Source organism: Rhinolophus ferrumequinum, chromosome 16, assembly GCF_004115265.2.
Source record: "Rhinolophus ferrumequinum isolate MPI-CBG mRhiFer1 chromosome 16, mRhiFer1_v1.p, whole genome shotgun sequence".
NCBI lineage: Eukaryota > Metazoa > Chordata > Mammalia > Chiroptera > Rhinolophidae > Rhinolophus > Rhinolophus ferrumequinum.
The window spans coordinates 28,255,066-28,274,558 of NC_046299.1; the positions used below are offsets into that span (position 1 = coordinate 28,255,066).

A 19,493-nucleotide genomic window follows, 5' to 3' on the forward strand; every position below is an offset into this window, starting at 1 on the left:
AAAAAAAATGAGAAAAAGAAATATAGCAACTTAGGTCCAACTCAGGAAACAAATGGACAAAAGGAAGATTAAATTCAGGCAGGTGGTATAACCTCAATGAGATTACTGCCAAGGCTTACATTCCCTCTATCAGGGCCACCAATATGAAGGAAGTAGTTACCAGAGTTAAAAGTCATTCTAAAACCTATTAAGACCCTGGGTACTCCCTCAATATTTTATTACACTACTAGTTTCCACTAAGCAAGCTCCTATTACAGGAGTTAACTTCTGAGGGCTCCACTAGTGGTCCCTAGGTTAGAATGACCCATGGGGTAAAAATATATGGACACCATCTGGTCCCATACTCCTAAAGAGGCAGTCATTACACTAACAAGGTTCTCAGGCTTGTTAGTTTGAAGACAATATACCACTAACAGAAATAGTGTGCTTAAGTGTTGTTTCAAATCAAACTACAACATAAAAGCACACTATAAATCTAATTATTAACCAAATAGCATGTTATATAGATATTATTCATAATATTTAAGTAATTTATTTTAGGTTTAAGAATTAAACATATTACAAAATAAATTTAATGTCAATTTACCAATAATTAATAATTTCTTTATCCACTATAACATCAAAGTTAGACTCACTAGAAAAAAGTTAATTTTATCTTTTTTTTAACTCTTATTTCCATTAATTAGAAAATTATGCACAGTGTTTTACAAGTCACGGACTTGGTTACATATTAAGATTTCAAATTTCAAACTGGAATGAACAGATTTTGTTTCTACAGACAGTGATATAATTTTAACTAAAAAATGTAAAGTCTTGCCACGTAGCATGCTATTTAAGAACTTTCAGAATTCATACTTTTTACTCTTACCAGTGAAAAACCTCATTTATATTTATGGACTTAGTCCCAAATCTTCAGTCCACTAAAGTGCAAAGAACTTTCCTTCTACCAGTTAGCTATCTTAAATTATTAGATGAACAACTTCTTAGACTAGAAACAAAAAGGCTAAAATTCTTTGAGTGATAGGAATTCGTTAAGGAAAAGAAACAATTTGCCTTCAAAAAGAAATAGACATGATACTGTGGGAAAACACCTAAACAAATGTGAAACAATTTCCCACCAATATTTCCAGCTCCCAGATAATCCAAATTTGCCCCAACCTGTGAATTAAGATCAACAACTTCAGTAACTTAAATAATTTACAACTAAAGTTGCTGACTCTTTGTTAATAGTATCTTCAAAAGATCAGAACTGGAGATTGACAATATTTGTATTAAGGTGTTTATTTCAAATAGTATTTTGGAAGTTAAAGTAGTATTTAACAATCCTGCTCTGACTTCCAAAGTGCCTTTATGATAATTGTTAGAAAAGAAAAGATGTAAAAATTTGAAGTATCTCCAATGCTGTTAAAAAAAATTTATTGCATTACTGTTCACTCCAAATTATGGAGTATAAACTAGCATTTAAACTTCTTCATTTGTAAAATGGCTATCCCTACAAAATACTTTTTGACTAATACTGTCAATAGGTTACTTATTTCATTTACTTCAGCCATGGGATTCAAAATCTGCAGTTTTCTATGTCTTGATTCTTTTAGATTTCTCCAACATTTTCTTCCATGCTTTTTACATAAGAAATGAAAAACTTTTATCGAAAAACAACTTTATATTCCAATTAGTCTGTTAATTTTGAAGATTAGCTTTTCAGAGCAGGACTAATATTCTTGTCTCCTTCTTTAATATCCTTCATCACAGATGCAAAAACCTGGAATTATATAGAGTAAAGATTAATCCTCAAAAAACTACCATGCAGATTAAAGAGATTTAAATAACTATAGTTTATTAACATGAAAAAGCTTTAGTATACTTAACTGTCCCAGAAGACTGCCATTCTCAAATCCTCATTTGTTTCAACTCAATTTTATAGTATATAATTAGATTCCAGTTTTCATCACTTGTCAAATATTCTGACATTACTATTTGGTAACAGAACATTTTCTGGACCAATATTCTTACACTTCATTTTCATAAGCAATAAAACTGAGCTTATAATGCCTACTACCTATCATTCATGGAGCAAATGATAATGCTATTTTTTTATGTCACTTAAGTTAGACTGCCAATGTTTGCTTCCCTAACAAGCATCTACAAAGCCAGGATCATACATTATATTCTTTCTATTGCAAATCCTTAGTACACAGCAGGTGTTCAATACAAATATTGTCTTATTTGAAATAACAAAGTAATTATATATTTGCTTTGGCAAATAAATGACTACTGCACGTTGTACTTCACTAACCTCTTAAGATATTACTGAATTTACATAAAAATAAATCCACAGGTTTGGATAGATAAAAGAGGAGCAATCTGTGTTAAACTCTTGCCTTTTCACAGTTAAAAATTATTTAAAAGATATACATTTTTTAATTTAAGCACTAACATTTGAGATATACGTAACTTTTTTTAATAAAAAGTCAACTGATTGCTTTAACACATCTATTTGAAGTAGGAAAATGTCACTCTACCTGAGTCCATTTTTTGGTGCTATTCTGCATCTGAATGGCTGCAATACAGCTGAACAGCTTTTCTGATGTGATATCTTCTGGCAATTTAGTTAGAAACTGTGCTATATGAATAAAATCCATCTGTAGGAGAATATCTTCATACAATCGGAGGATCCCTAATCCAGTCCTAAATAAAAATTCCTCCCCATCTCTGCAAAATACATCCCAGACTCGACAGGCCAGATCAAGTGGTAGTGATTTGCTATATAAGGTGAAGATCCTAAAATCAGAGGGAAAAAACAGTCATTGAAATTTTTCATTTATTGATTCATTCACTCATTAAGTATCTCTATGTGAATAATACTTAATTAGGGATAAAAACGCAAATAATGTATGGCTCTTTCCCTCAAAGAGCTTGAATAGTAGGAAATTAATGTATTTATGTGAATTTACTACCTTATGTAGATATATGGCCTAATACAAACTATAGTGGCAGAAAGCCTAGTGCTTAAGGGCATGGCTCTGAAACTGGAATGCCTAACTTTGAATCTTAGATTCAATAAGTTAGATTTCCAACTTATTAGTTGTGTGATCTTGAGCAAGATATTTATCCTTGTCGTCCCTCAATTTCCTCATTAGTAAACAAAAGATAATAATACTATCTACGTCTCAGGATTGTATTGAAAATTAAAGGAGTTAATAAATTTCAAGTGTTTAGAACAGTGCCTGGTACATAAGAAATGCTCAATAAAAGTTATTATTATTATGTATGAGAAACCCAAGTGTCATCTTTTAGTAACCTAAATACAAAATTGTAAAGCCTCACTTCTCTTTTTTCTTCTTCCAGAAATACACACTGTTTTGTTTTGTTTTTTTTCCTTAACCAAACTTTACTTACTACTTCTTTTGGAGCATGTATACACTCCAACAGAATCACCAAAATGGTTTTTTCCCATCCTTTCTGACAATGTCTGATCATATAATTCATTATCCAGTGGTGCTTCAGGGTGGCATTCTGGTTGGGGAAGCAGGGAGAATAGGTGCTAGAGAACTTCTCTTAAAGTTGCCTTAAAAAGAAACTACACATTTTTTAAACAGAATTTGTTTACTTGAGATTAGGCCTGATGAAACTTCAGAAAGGGAACCAAAAGCTCTCCCCCACACACAAAAAATGAAGACCCTTTAGCACCGCCACTTATTTATTCCTGTTTTCTTGCACAATTGATTTTGGGATTTGTATATATTAAGTTCAACAGAAGCAGTGGGAAAAAATCCATGTCTACTTCTTAAATTATAAACACACATTTAATTATGTAACAAAAAGAATACTCCTATAGTGACACATGGAATACTAACTCACTATTCAAAATGAGAAAGGGTCCCAGCAGTGCCTTGGCAGTTTCTGGTACACATCACTTCCTCATTATTGGTTTCATTCGGCTCCCTGTATTAATTGTGATCCTGATTTGCCTCGGGTTCACATTCCTCAAGACTGACAATTGAGTTATTTTATCCCCCTTCTTTACAGATTTAGTATTTGATCTTAGTCTTTTGGGTCCCATGATATAAAACCCTTCTTCTCCCTATTACCGTGGGTCCTTCCCAGAGGAACTCCAATGTTCCTAGGGGGAATGGAAGAGAATACCCTGAAAAATAACTTCATTTTTTAAAAAAAGCCTAAATAAAAGAAGCCCCAACCAAATGGGAAGACATCATATTTAACCAATACCATTATTTATTTTTCTATATTAAAGCTTAATATTATTTATATGAAACCCAATGATTTTAAATGATTAGGATTTAAGGTTTAACGTTTCATATATACTTTTAATAATCTATCTTAAGATCAACTGTTCCGGGCCAGCCCATGCTCCTAATGCCTCGGTCGCCGGTTTGATTCCCACATGGACCAGTGAACTGCGTCCTCTACAGACAGTTAAGATTGTTAACAATGGATTTCCCTGGAGCTGGGCTGCAGTGATGTCGGCGTGAGCGGCTGTGGGCTACCGTGTGCTGCCATGAACGGCGTGAGCGGCCGGCAGCCGGTGAGAGCTGCGGTGAGCTGCTGTGAGCTGCCGACCCAGGACTGGCGACCGACTGCCTCAGCCAGGAGGGAGCGCAAGGCTCATAATACCAGCATGGGCCGGGGAGCTGTGTCCTACACAACCAGACTGAGAAACAATGGCTTGAACCAGAGGGTGGGGAGACGGAAGAACGAGGCAAAAAAAACCACAACTGTTCCATCTCTTTGGCAAAATACCCCCACATTCTATAATCAACTGGCTACTGCTCACCAGAGTCTGAGGAAAACCCTCCAGGTTAAAACAGAAGAGCATTAGCACCTAAATAAGGCCATCATTTCTCTGTCAGAAAGCTGGATAAAGCCTTGAAAAAAACAAAGCTCTCGATTAAAAAAACAACACTATTATAACTATCATAAACCCTGGTGTGTTAAGTAAAATAAAGGAAATCAACTAACTCTTTATGAAAGCTTAGTATGTAGTAGGCATTGAATGAGATATTCCATGTAAAACACCCTCACTACAACTCAAGATTAGATATTATCATTCCCATTTTATAGGTAAGAAATTAAAACATAAACTGAGGGATTCTGATTTCAACTCCACAGTCGATGTCTTAATCAAATGCCTCTCCACAAAAATATGAGTGTTTCTCTATTTGTAAGAGAATGGTGTTTTTTATATGTATGATCCCATGCAGGAGATTTACTCTAGTTCCTAAAACACACAAAAAGTTATACTTTGTTTCCTTTTAATTATTATATTTTATGTATGTTAGACTTACCAGTCTATCAAGTATATGTCTGGTGTAAGACTGTAAGATTTGAAATGAAGAAATAGTTTGGAGAGATTTTCTTCAAAAAATACTTCAAATGTTGCAAAATATTTCAACATCTAAAGATAGAAATATCAATAAAATATTAAAGAGCATGCTCTAAAAATAGAGAAATTAAATCCTTAATCATAAATTAATAAAATCTTAGCACCTCTCTCTGAATCTTTTCATCAAACATTAATAAAACCATAATTCAATGAAAAGCTAATTTTAGATCAGATTATTTTAGTCTTCTATTGTTTTCACTCTAAAAGGGCATTCACCTACTGAAACTGACAGTCAAAGGAAAACATGCTTCATTTCCAAAGTCCATACCATGCTGTGATCCACACGGAAGAAGGCCAGTTGGCATGGCTTATTGAGGAGATTTGCAAAGGCAATGAAGGCATCTGACTCCTCCAGATTGAGAATGAGAACTGCTGCTATGAAGGACATCCCTTGGACCTTCAAAGGGGAAAAAAAAACTTAATCAAAATGTGCCTATAATAATTCTACACAGTTTATTTTATTGTATTCCTGAAAAATTATGAAGTGACATTACAAGGTAAAATAAACCAAGATCTTTTCCCTAACAACAGTAAATATAAAGAACTCATTAATAATTATGAAATCTCCTTAATTTTAAATTTCTTAATCATGTGGTATAGTTTAAAAAGTATTAGGAAAACTTTTGGAAAAAAGAAAAAAAGTACCAGCTTTTACGTGCTACAAAAGCCTGTCTCCGTGTACTACTTAGTTTTCATTTTCTCTGTCTGAAGTCTTTCAAAGTACAGAATCACAAAGTTTAATGAAAATCAGGTGATTGTCTTCATTGTTATAAAATATCTGTCTGAGGCAGAAAGTGAGGAATTAAGAATAAAAGATATGTATGAGAAGTGCTGTTGAAATTCCAAGAAAGATGAGGTTGTGAAGGTTGAGACAGTAAGGCTGGATTCCTGGGAAAGCAGGAGGAAGAAATAAGAAAAAAACCATTCCAAGATGGGAAAGATGTATGAGTAAAGACATACAGACCCAGCCCAGTTGGAGCACAGGATTTAAAATGGGAATAATGGGAGAAATTACAAAAGGTGGGATGAATTTACAAATTGTGAAAGGCCTTGAGTAAAAGACTCAGCTACCGACAGAGGCTTGCTTGTGAGCTATGGGGAGTTACTGTACATTTCTGAGAAGATAGGTAGTATGGAATAGATACTGTAAAAAATATTCATTCTTTCATTTAGAAAAATGGATCAAACATACTTCTTCTGGTAGAAATTTGCATAATAGACTTAACACAGACACATCACTAAGAATATTTGCAATGATACCTCTGTTTCTTTCTACTTTCTCAGGACCTTTAAATTTCTGAGTGCACTTCAATCTGAAATCCCATTCCATTACTATACTATCTTGAAACTTCTGTTACCAGAGTGACCAATGATATTTATCATAAAACCCAATGGGCACTTTCCTACCCACTTAGCAAAATTCCCTTAGCTTCTGTGACCCAATATTTCTTTGTTCTCTTCCTACTTCTCTGGCTTTTTCTGAGTACTCTTAGCAACTCTACAGTAATTGCCTACTTGGTTTTCTAGAATATAAATTCTATGAGAATAGAGCCTGTGGTAGGTAGGCAGAATAATTTGCCCATGAAGATATCCACATCCTAATCCTGGAACCTGTGAAAATGTTACCAACAGGCAAAAGGGACTCTGCAAACATGAGTAAATTAAAAATCCTGCAATGGGAAGATTATCCTGGATTAGGTTGGTGGGCCCAATGTAATCATCACGAGGGCCCCTATAGGTGAAAGAGGGAGGCAGGAGAATAAACAGAGTTTTGAGGATGCTGCATTATTGGCTTGGAAGCACCAAGGAATGTAGGCAGCCTCTGGAAACTAAAAAGGGCAAGGAAATAGATTCTCTTCTAGAATCCTGTTCTCTTCTGGAGTAGGAACACAGCTGTACCAATACTTTGACTAGAGCCTAGTAAAATCTATTTTGAACGCTAACCTCCCAAGCTGTCGAATTTGTGTTGCTTAACACCATTAAATTTCTGGCGTCATTTGCTATGACAATAGGAAACTACTAATACACAGAGAAGGCTGTGTCTGTCTGTTTACAATTGTATTCTTAATACCAGAATTTGTGCTCAATGTATGAAAAGGAGCAAATTGTTAAACATCTGTAATAGAAGGGTAGCGAAGCAAATAGAAGGGATTAAAATGTATTTAATTGAGGGAATTCTGGTCAAGATGGCAGAGCAGGTAAACTCTGTGCTTGCCTCCTCTCATGACCACAGCAGTTACAACTAAACTATAGAACAACCATCGTTGAGAATAACTTGAACTCTAGCTGAATCAAGGTTCTACAACTAAGAACATACAAAAGAAGTCACCTTGAGACTGACAGGAATGAGGAGATGTGGACTGGGCTGGACCCCACACACGTAACCTTTAAAAATTAGGAGTATCTCGGTTGTGGAGATTCCCCCCCGGAGACTAAGGGGTCCCAGTCCCACACCAGGCTCCTCACCCCAGGGTTCCAGTGCTGAGGAGAGACGTCCCCATCACTTCTGACTGTGAAAACCAGCAGATTATAGCTCGAGGGTGAGACGAGCGTGGCTGGAGTTCCTCTTAAAGGGCTTATACACAGACTTATTCATTGATGGATTCACTCACTCTGAGCTCCAGCGCTGGGGCACCAGGTCAAAAGAATATAAAAGGAGGAACTGAGTTGTCTGATTTCTGGGCGAGGACTGCAGAGGCAGCTTTCAGACAAAGTGCTGGCAGAAACCATAATTCTTTTGCTTAGCCCTCCCCATTCTTGAAGTTCAGACACACTTGGTCACCATATCTGAGTCTCTATCAACCTGGCTAACAGCCATCCTCTGCCTAGCCATAGGTGATTCCCTGACACCCTGTACCACCCAAATCGCAAGCCCACCCAAGCTGCTTTCAGTGACTTTTCCATATGAACAGTCTGTCGTGGCTCATGCCTGCAGACTTTACTAAAATTTCTCAAAGGTTCACAAAACCTAAACAAGCAGCATCTGGCCACCAGGTGTCCCATACCTCTTGCTAAGCAGCCCCAAGCATAACACTACTGGCAGGCGGCATCGGTTCATGGCTTGGCCTCTTGATGCACCTTCAAGCCCTGCACAAGTGGCAGCCACCTGCAGATTGCTTTGTGGCTCATACCAGGTAGCCCTGGGCAGGGCACAGGTTGAGGCTGAACTTGGCCAGCAGTGGGGCACTTCCCAGGAGGCCCTGGGGCTGCCACACTGGGTAGCCAGCTTTGAACCAAGCCAGAGCACCACTCAGCCATCTCCAAGGATGAAACACCCAAAGGGAAGAGTGGGCAGGTACCAGGGCCCTGCTAAAGTGAACCCTGCTCTGTAGAGTCAGCCCCTGCACAACTGCTCCTTCAGTGTAGTCATGGCCAGTCCTCACAACCAATCAGCCTGAGGGTCAAGCCCTTTTAGTGATGTGCAAACAGGAACCAAGGCTCAACTACAACAGGGCACATGAGGGGCACACCTGGAGCACCTGGCTCAGCTGACCAGGGAGACTATGCCACTGGATACCTACTATATAAGTCCACTCTACTAAGACCAGGAGACACAGCAGCTCTACCTAATACATAGAAACAAACACAGGGAGGCAGCCAAAAGGAGGAGACAAAGAAACATGTCCCAAATGAAAGAACAGAACACAACTCCAGAATAAGAACTAAACAGAATGGAGACAAGCAATTTACCAGACAGAGTTCAAAACACAGGTTATAATGATCCTCAAAGATTTCAGGGAGAACTTCAACAAAGAGATAAGAAACATAGAGATGGAGGGAGAAAACATAAAAAAGAACCAGTTAAAATGAAGTATACGATGGAGGAGGGGGTTGGTAGATAAGGGAAAAGAGGATCAAATACATGGTGATGGAAGGAGAACTAACTCTCGGTGAACACACAATGTGATATATAGATGATGTATTACAGAATTGTACACCTGAAATCTATGTAATTTTACTAACGATTGTCACCCCAATAAACTTTAATTAAAAAAAAAATAAAGAATACAATAACTGAAATGAAAAACATATTAGAGGAAATCAACAGTAGATTAGATGGAGCAGAGGTCCAAATCAGCGATTTAGGAGATAAGGTAGCAGAAAACACCCATTCAGAACAGTAAAAAGAAAAAAAAATCCAAGAAAACAAGGACAGTTTAAGGGGTCTCTGGGACAACATCAAGCATACCGACATTCAGATCATAGGGGTACCAGAAGGAGAAGACAGAGAAGAAGAAACTTAAAACCTATTTGAAGAAATAATGACGGAAAACTTCACTGACATGGCAAAGGAACTAAAAGCCCAGGAAGCGCACAAAGTCCCAAACAAGATGAACCCAAAGAGGCCCACACCAAGACACATCATAATTAAAACGCCAAAAATTAAAGACAAAGAGAGAATCTTAAAAGCAGCAAGAATAAAGCAGTTAGTTACCTACAAGGGAGCTCCCATACGACTGTCAACTGATTTCTCAACAGAAACTTTGCAAGCAAGAGGGACTGGCATAAAATATTCAAAGTGATGAAAAGCAAGGACCTACAACCAAGATTACTCTACCCAGCAAAACTATCATTTAAAATTGAAGGAGAGATGAACACTTCCCAGACAAGAAAAATCTAAAGGAGCTCATCACCACCAAACCAGTAGTATTACAAGAAACATCAAGGGGACTTATTTAAGAAAGTAAAAGATAAAATATATGAATAATAAAATGGCAATAACTACATATCTATCAACAATTACTTTAAATGAAAACAGATTAAATGCCCCAATCAAAAGATGGGTGGCTGAATGGATAAGAAAACAAGACCCTTTCGTATGCTGCCTATAAGAGACTTCAGATCAAAAGATACACACACAGACTGAAAGTAAAGGAATGGAAAAACGTATTTCATGAAAATGGAAATGAAAAAAAAAAAAAAAACACACGAAAAACTGGAGTAGCAATACTTACACCAGACAAAATAGACTTTAAAACAAAGGCTATAACAAGAAACAAAGACCCAGTAATCTCACGACTAGGCATTTATCTGAAGAAACCCAAAATGCTATTTCAAGGGGACATGTGTGTCCATATGTTCATGGCAGCACTGTTTACAATGGCCAGAATGTGGAGGCAGCCTGGGTGTCCATAGATGAATGAACTGATAAAGAGGTGGCGGTACGTATATACAATGGAATATTGCTCAGCCATGGAAGGGAATGGTTCTTGCCATTTGCGGTGGCATGAATGGACCTGGAGGGTACTGTGCTGAGTGGAGTATGTCAGACAAAGACAGATGCAATGTGATTTCACTTATATGTGGAATCTAAATAACAAAATAAACAAACAAACTCATACATACAGAGAATATTTTGATAGTTGCCAGATGGGAGAGGGCTTGGGGGGTAGGTGAAAAAGAGTAAGGAATTAAGAAGTACAAGTTGGTTGTTACAAAGTAGTCATGGGGATGTAGGATACAGCATAAGAAATACTGTTGATAATATTGTAATAACTATGTATGGTGTCAGACGGGTACTAACTAGATTTATTGAGAATAGATGGGAGGGGGTTGGGGGCAATGTGAAAAAGTTGAAAGGATTAAGAAGTACACAATGGTACTTACAAAATAATCATAGGGATGTAAAGTAAAGCATGGGGAATATAGTCAATAATATGGTAATAACTATGCATAGTCCCAGGTGGATACAACTAGACTTGTCAGGGGGATCACTTCTTAAATTACATAAGTGTCTAACCATTATGCTGTAAATTAATATAATACTCAATGGCAACTGTAATTGAAAAATTAAAACCAGGTTGGGGGGAAGGTGAAGGGGAATAATAGGTTCAAATTTCCAGGTATAACACAAATAAATCTTGGGGATGTAATATACAGCATAGGAATACAGTCAATAATATTGTGATAGTGCGGTATAGAATCCGATGGTTGCTAGACTTATCATGGCGATCACTTCTTTAGGTATATAAATGTTGAATAACTATTTTGTACACCTGAAACAAATATAATATTGTATATTAGCTATATTTTAATTTAAAAATCTTTGAAAAATAAATTTAAAAATATATTTAATTGAATCTAAGATGATGTTTATTGCAAATATTATTTTATATATAATTAAAAAAAGAATTGCTGCCAATTAAAAAATTACAATGCTTAGAATTTTTACTTTATGCATATTCATAGAGCTATTAAAGCTCATTTAGGTTTACTATATATAACTCTTTTGTATACATAAAAAGAAAACAAGAAAAATGAAGTTATCTCTACACTTTCTATGAATATTCTACAGTATTTATCAACTTGTAGTGTGATTCACTGGCACATCACTTATGTAGTATTTCTAGAAAAAAAAGTATAACCTAAATCTAATCATGAGGAAATGATCAAAAACTACTACTAAAATTTATTAAAAAGGATCATTGTGGAAACATCAGGCATGACTCTTCAAAAGTATCACTGTCATGACCATAGAAAACACTAAATTAAAGGAGGCTAAGGACATATGACAACTAAATGCCACATGTAACTCTACCTGGATCCCACAAGAGGGTATGGAGTGGAACTACTGTAACTTTTCTGTTAATTTGAAGATCTTCAAAATAAAATCTTGAGAAACAAACAAAAATACACAAAGGAAAAAAAACACAACCCTATATACGAGGTGTGATCATAAAATACGGTGAATGTTTAAATAAAAAAAAAGTTATTACAGTAAAAGACACATTGTCATTAATCCCCCTCAAAATACTCCCCCTCGCTTCAAACACATTTATCCATCGTTCTTACCACTTTCTGAAGCAGTTCTGGAAGTCCTTTTTCATGAGTGTGTTTAGTTGCGCTGTCGTGGCTGTCTAGATGTCCTGAATCGATTCAAAACATTTACCTTTCATGGTCATTTTGACTTTGGGGAAGAGCCAGAAGTCGCATGGTGCCAGAGACAGTGAATAAGATGGATGAGGACACACTGTAATGTTTTTATTTGACAGAAAATGCCATACCAAAAGCGATGTGTGACACAGAGCTTTTCTACTGTGACCAAAACATACAATGAGAGCCATCCAAAGGAAAGGTGGAGATCTTCAATAGCGGAAGCATGGACTCGAACCTTAGTAACAGTGTGTGACAAGTCTGAACTTGTTCGGTGCAGTCAATTGGGTGTGAGCAATGGCCAAGAGAAGGTGTGTTTTAAAGTGTTGCCGTAAATCATCCTCCATCATGACAACGCTCCGTGTCACACATCATTTCTGGTATACAGTAACCTTTGTCAAATAAATACATTATGGTGTATCCTTATCCACCTTATTCACCGGATCTGGCACCATGTGTAAGGAATAGAATATATGAAGGTCTGCCTAGGAACATTTGGGGATGTAAACTCTCAAAGTGGCTGGGGTACGTGCTTGGCCTTGGAAGGATTGGCTACCCTCCCAAGGACCAAGAAAATATTTACAGGATGTGGAGCCTGGCCTTCGCCTTGGCGCAGGTGGGCCGAGCTCTGATATATCTAATCTCGTACCAAGGACTGGCCCCAGCTCCTAGCCAGATCCAAGACCAGTTCCTTGTGTTGTTAACACGTATGCTTATTGGCTCCTTGCCGCTGTTGTTAGTGAAGTCCTCAAAACCCCAGAAAGCCAAGGCAGGCATAGCAGTAAGTGGTGTTCCCTGGGCGCTTCGGCTGCTGCAAGATATCCCGCCTGTGCTGATGATTTTACTTGACTGGGATTTCGCCCATGATGATGAAGGGCCAGTGCTGTTTCTGCGCATGATGTTTTGTCCGTGCTGATGAAGGGCCGGTGCTGTTTCTACAAGGCTAATTGACTGGGCCCTGGTGGTATGATGAATTGCCTCCTTGCTTGTTAGTGGTATGATGATATATCCCCCTAATCTCTGTCTTGTCTTACTTTCATTTTTAAATAAAACTCTTTAACCCCTTCATCCTGGCTTGTCGTGGTGTGTCTTACGTATTGGATCTTGAAAATAAGCCTGAGCACAGCAATCGATAATACTTATTGATACACCATGTGACTTCTGGCTCTTCCCCAAAGTCAAAATGATTCATTCATGACATTGAGTCAGCCACGAGAGCGACAGCGCAACTAAAGACACTCATGAAAGGACTTCCAGAACTGCTTCAGAAAGTGGCAAGAACAATGGGATAAGTGTGATTGAAGCGAGCGGGAGTATTTTAAGGGGAATTAATGACAATGTGTCTTTTACTGTAATTAATTTTTTTTATTTAAACATTCACCGTATTGACTGATCACACTCACACAGACCACCCAGCTTAAGAAATAAAATTTTACCTGTTGAAGCAGCTGTGTAAGCCACATACTTTCTGTCACTTTTTCTTCCTCCCTTCCCCTATGCCTGGCTAGGACTTGGGAGGAGGTCATTTACTCAGATTCCCTATTCTTTATTATCCTTGCAGACACACACAGATCTTATTTTAGCGATTTTACTGATAATTGCTACAGAGAAATAAGAGCTATACTGAAAAAAAAAATGTGGAAAAGTTATAAAGCTTACAAATTTCTTATGGTAATGCCTGAGCCCTGGTCTATAGTTCTTGACTCCCCAAGATACTGGGAAATTTTGTCTGTCTTCTCACTTCCACTTTTATGAGGCACCCACCTTAGAGCCCCACCATAGTTCAGGTCTAGTTCACTGTATGTGCCAGTAGATATAATCTAGGCAAAATAATAGCCACCTACCTCCTTGCTTCAAAGGAGAAAGCTTGTATCAGAGAACCTAAACAGACACTCAATACTAAAGTGTTTTACTCTACTCAGAAGTAATCTACAACCATTTCCTCATGGTGAAAAACTAATACAATTCAACAAGCTAAACAACAGAGGTCTTAAACTGAGATAAGTGTAACCTGGAGGTACATAAAGATTTTCCAAAGAGTACACCATACATTGTCATTGATTATTTCAAGGGAATCCATTTACAGACCCTCAATTTACATGTTTTCTTTTCTAAACATGATCCGCCTGAGAATGTCACTGTATTCACAGTGCAATAGATGAGAAAAGCCACAGTCTTCACCCATTACAAAATATACCATGGTGAACTTTTCTGAGGCATGAAATGTGAAACAAAAGCGTAATTCCAAATATTCTTTAGGGAAAGTCTCTGGCTTCCCTGTCATATAAATGAATAAAAATATGAATTCCATTATATATTTGAATAGAGATGAGTAATAACAATTTTTATTTAGTGACCTTACCTCTTCCATATCACACCTTTTCTCAAAGAATGCATAGCCCTTGAGGGAAAGTCCCAGGAGAACAAATAAAGAAAATAGCAATATAGATTGGTGACCTTGGTCCTTTTAATTATAACTGGAATGTGAACTATTGCCCCATTTTTTCAAGATGTACTAAATAAATTCCACAGATAAAACTTGTGCATTTATTTATAGTTTTGTTATTCATGTGTTATTCATTAAAGCAGCTACAAACAATTTTGTCAAATTACATCATGAAATATGTATTCCAATATAGTTTATATTATTCTTATCTCATCTTATAAAATAAGTCTGATTTGGCTGACTGGCTTGCCAATGAGGCTTAACATTACCAGTTAAAACTAACTGGTTATATGGTGGTCATTTCACATAAATTCAAAGAGTTAATAAATGTGTATTCTGTAAAATATTAATGAAGAGCTTGTTCATATTTTTCTGTAAATGGATAATGATATATCAAATCATTAGTGTTTAAATTCCACTGGTTACATTTTTTAAAAGAGATGGAGTTTTATTTTAAAATGTCAATATTTCATAAATGGTAAAAATTAACCCTTTACAAATAAACTCATGATGAGAAAATTGTAATGTCAACTTGAAATGTGAAGGTTACAAAACATTCTTACAATTCTATTACAGAATACATAAGCAAGAGAGTTTAGACGCTTCATTCAAATTTCACTTTCTCCATAAAGACTATCTGACAATATTCTCTAATACTACAACCTGCCCCATCCCCAAATCTGGCACTTTCCCCTATTCCTCTGCTATGCGTTTTCCATAGCACTTATCACCTTTTAATATAACATGATTTATTTATTTGTTTGTTGTTTATTGTCTGTCTCCTCCTCCTAAACCATAAGTGTCTTTTATTCAGTGAGGTATCTCAAGTACCTAGAACAATGCCTGGCATATAGCAATCAAAATTTGATGAGCTGATGAATAAACGAACAAATATACAATTAAACATGCAACAAAATAGAGTAAGTTGTACGAGGTAGCCACCTTATGGTGCAGTCTCAAAAATTCTTCTATTTTAAGACATAGGTGAGAAGATGGTTTTATGACTTATGGTTAAACATGGCAAATTGAACACTCATATTTTCCTTTGTTGCCTCCCAAATCCAACTAAACTGACAGTAAAGAAAAAAATATTAACCTAGGAGGACAAAGAAAATTAAAAATACATAAATAGTAGATAATAACATTTTAGAAATTTTAATTTAACTAAATGGAGAATGTTAAAATTAAAGTATCTGCAGAGGAAACAGCCAATGAGCAACAAGCCAATTTAGCCACAAAATCTGGAAGGCTCAGGAACTGAAGTCATCAGATACCTCTGAAATTGAAGGTAGGGCTAAAATTAGGATCAGCTGAAAATCTGTAAAAGGTGCAAATCCCCTGACCTATCCAAGAGACAGGTGCCTATCCTTCCCTCAACCTGGCAGTATATAAGAAGTTTATCTCTGGAGGTACAGTCAGAAAAGGAAGGTTAGGGAGAAGGGAATGAGGCACCACACCTACAGCAGTGGCAATAAAAGTTTAGAAATCCCAAGTTGCTCTCCCGGAAAGCTGGCAGCCAGTCTCATAAGCCTCTGGTAGGAGATGGAAAGATGACGCTCTGGCTAGGTAAGTTGATAGGTCCAAGAAAAAAAGACACAGAGGTCCACACATTTGGGAGCTAACACAAAATAATATACTTAGATCGAAAATTAAATGTTTATATTCAAAAAACAGATTGAAACAAATACTTACATAACCAACATCAGGTCTGTAACATGTATATGCCCCTAAGATACTGTGTAAGACATCATGATATGGGCCACCCTTAGGAGAGAAAAACAAAATGTCAAACTACACAAATAATTGACTCTAAGTTAATTCTCAAACAACATGTTAATAAACTCTAGCATTTCCTAAGTGACTAGTTTTAGTTAGTATATTTAATCATTGTCAGAAATATTCTAAATGCACTCTACTAAAATGTTTTCTAAACAATTAATTAAAAAAACCCTGAATCCTGAATAACAAAACCCTGAATCCTGAACAATAAAAAAAGTCAGACAAACTCACTCGAGGGATATAAGCTACAGTGTATGTACAATTTCAAAGACTTCTAGATTTTGGGACAATACGATTACGATGAAAACGGATTGTTTAATTTTATATAATACAATTTCAGCAAAAAAAAATACCATCAAGCTACACTAAATTAAGATTAATAATTTTAATCTTAATAATAACAATTTTTATCTCATCAATCTAAAGAGAGGAATTCAATGTGTAAAGATTTGAGTCAAATATAAAGTACCTGTAAAAATGTAATCATTTCTCATAAAGTATAAGCAACTTCATAACAGCCTCTGCACAAAAAAACACCTTTTCCTATTTCAATAGTAATTCTGAAAAAAGTTTAAGTTTTGGGACAAATTTCTTTGTATTTTAACAATTTACTAGGCAAAAATGTTAAAATTCAAATATCTTACAGAATAAAAAGTAAAACAAAGAAATTCACCTTAATGAAAATTCATCTAGCACCTACTACATAAAAGGTACTATGTGCTATGCTAACTGCAATGCATTCAGTCAGTAGAATAAAATAATAATTACTTTTTCTACTAGTTTCACACTTTTTATATCAAGTTCACCAATTTCTATAGTTTTGCTTTTTTAAAAAACAGTAGCTATGAATTTAGATAATCTGTTCCCTTGGATTAAAAAAAAGTAGTTAAAAACTAGTTAGAAACTCCCACCTTCTGAAAGATGTAGAGAGATGGAAATGTACGGGATATATCCAACTTAATTAATTCCAGACTGGCCTCCCGATCAGCAACAGATATACCTGTATTTGCCAGGTAGATAAAATGAAAGTGATTACTTGGCTACACCCAGTTCCATCTTGTAAACACAGAATAATCATATAGCATATACGTTACTTAAGGAAAGTTAAAAGCTGAACAATCAAGAAGTTTAAAGAAATGCCGCATAGCTTTTGCTTGAACTCTATTAGAGCATCTTAGATGAAGACAATATCTATATTTATCAGAAAGCTGTATAGTGAAGGATTTCCACTTCCAATTTTTATAGAAGATAGAGGGTAGAACGTAGGGATTTTTTTTTTTGAAAGTAGGTAAACTATCGCTCCCATAATAACTAGGAAAAAACAAACACATTTCAAATATTACATGTTTCTTTAAAAAGGTACAAGAGAGCTGTGTACACAGAGAGGTTGAGATTTAAATCTCAGGAAGGAAGAGCCCTTCCTAGCTGAGTGATACCAGTGGCCATTTTTCTTCCTGGGGCACCTGCCAAGTCTGGGCCTGGACTCAGGATTGAGCATGTCATAGACAAAGGTACTCTGCTTGGGGAAAAGAGAAACCAAAAGACCTTTTCATAGCCAGATAAGACTGATGTGATAGATAAAGCCTGGAGGTGTACCTGATTTTCCCCATGGGACTTTTACTGAGTGCTACTGTACTACAAAAAACCAGGTTGAAAAGACAAATTGAAATCACCCAAAATCACATGGTCCTTGGGAGAGAGTCTCATAGAGGAAGGAGCCTGTAATCAAAATAGGACAGTTCTTCCCATCAAGAAATTTGAAACTCGAGATGAACTAAGTCTATCTAAAGCTGCAACAGTGCTCCAACCTAACTCGGTTACTGACTGAACTGAGGCGATGACCCAACTGCTTAACAAAAGAACATGCTTCCTTTGCAGGGGAAACATCAGATTCAGCTTATACATTCTTTTTCAATATGACTGACACACAATTAAAAATTTTAAGATAACGCAAAGAAGCATGAAAATATAACTTCTAATCAAGGGGAAAAACAGCCAATAGAAGGAGACCTGCAGATAATACAGTGCTGAAATTAACAAACAAGAACATTAATTGTTATGTATTAAATAGAGGAAAAGATGGGAGGGAATGTATGAAATGGCAAGATGAAGAATTTCCACAAAGAAACAGAATCTACAAAAATAACGAGGTGGACATTCTAGAATTACAAAGTATAATATCTGAAATTAAAGACTCATTGGACAGACTAAATAGACTGCATATAGAAAAAAAGAAGATTAGTGAACTGGATTACAGGTCTGTAAAAATCATCTAAACTGAGGCACAGAAAAAAATTTTTTTTAAGTATAAAAGACTTGTGTGACACTGTTAAATGAGTTAACATACATGTAACTGGAGCACCAGAAAAAGAGGAGAGATGGGGTAGACGTAATATTTGGAAAGATAATAACCAAAAAAGTTAAATGACAACTGCAAATTATAAACACTCAGGAAATAAGAAATCAGTAATTTAAATTGAACATTGCTACTGATTGGAACAATTCTTCATTTATATTCAATTAATTTCTACTAAAGTATAATTTATAACAATCATGACAAAATATCTCAGAAGCAAATCCTTGTAATTTTAATTCTTATACTTTCAATACTTCATAAAAATGAGTTTAAAAGGAATGACGAAACAGTTGCATCTTCATCTTCCTTACACCTTCGGTTTCCCACAAATACCTGACGTAGGTAAAAGGTCTCAGGATGATGCTTACATGAGCCTGTATCGAAATTAAGTCGTCTCTTTAAACCAGTTTAGTCAATTTTCCCCAACCTACTGTTCACTTTACTAAAACAGAAAAAAAGAGTATCAAGGAATTTAAGAGTTGTTTACATACTCATAGAAAACCACTATGAGATGTGCACCATTTCTCCATCCCAAGCCATGTTCATTTTTAGAGTTTAACTTACAAGCAAGGGAAGAGTTTGTTTTCTATGAAGTAGAACAAATGTACAAAGAAAAGTGACTGGCAGACAAATAG

General features: G+C 36.1%; 1 protein-coding gene across 2 annotated transcripts in view; it reads right to left on the reverse strand.

Annotated features, from left to right (window-relative positions):
• Positions 1-1,390: 1,390 nt before the first annotated feature.
• The window catches only part of TBC1D12 (TBC1 domain family member 12), a 101,591-nt gene continuing 83,488 nt past the window's right edge, over positions 1,391-19,493 (reverse strand). For both annotated transcript variants that reach the window (XM_033130782.1, XM_033130781.1), the window contains exons 8-13: positions 17,414-17,502; positions 16,416-16,487; positions 5,673-5,801; positions 5,307-5,416; positions 2,523-2,781; positions 1,391-1,762 (exon numbers count right to left, since the gene is read on the reverse strand). In XM_033130782.1, the coding sequence (XP_032986673.1) occupies positions 1,694-1,762; positions 2,523-2,781; positions 5,307-5,416; positions 5,673-5,801; positions 16,416-16,487; positions 17,414-17,502 (728 nt within the window). In that variant the 3' untranslated portion in view covers positions 1,391-1,693. The remainder of the gene's footprint in view (positions 1,763-2,522; positions 2,782-5,306; positions 5,417-5,672; positions 5,802-16,415; positions 16,488-17,413; positions 17,503-19,493) is intronic.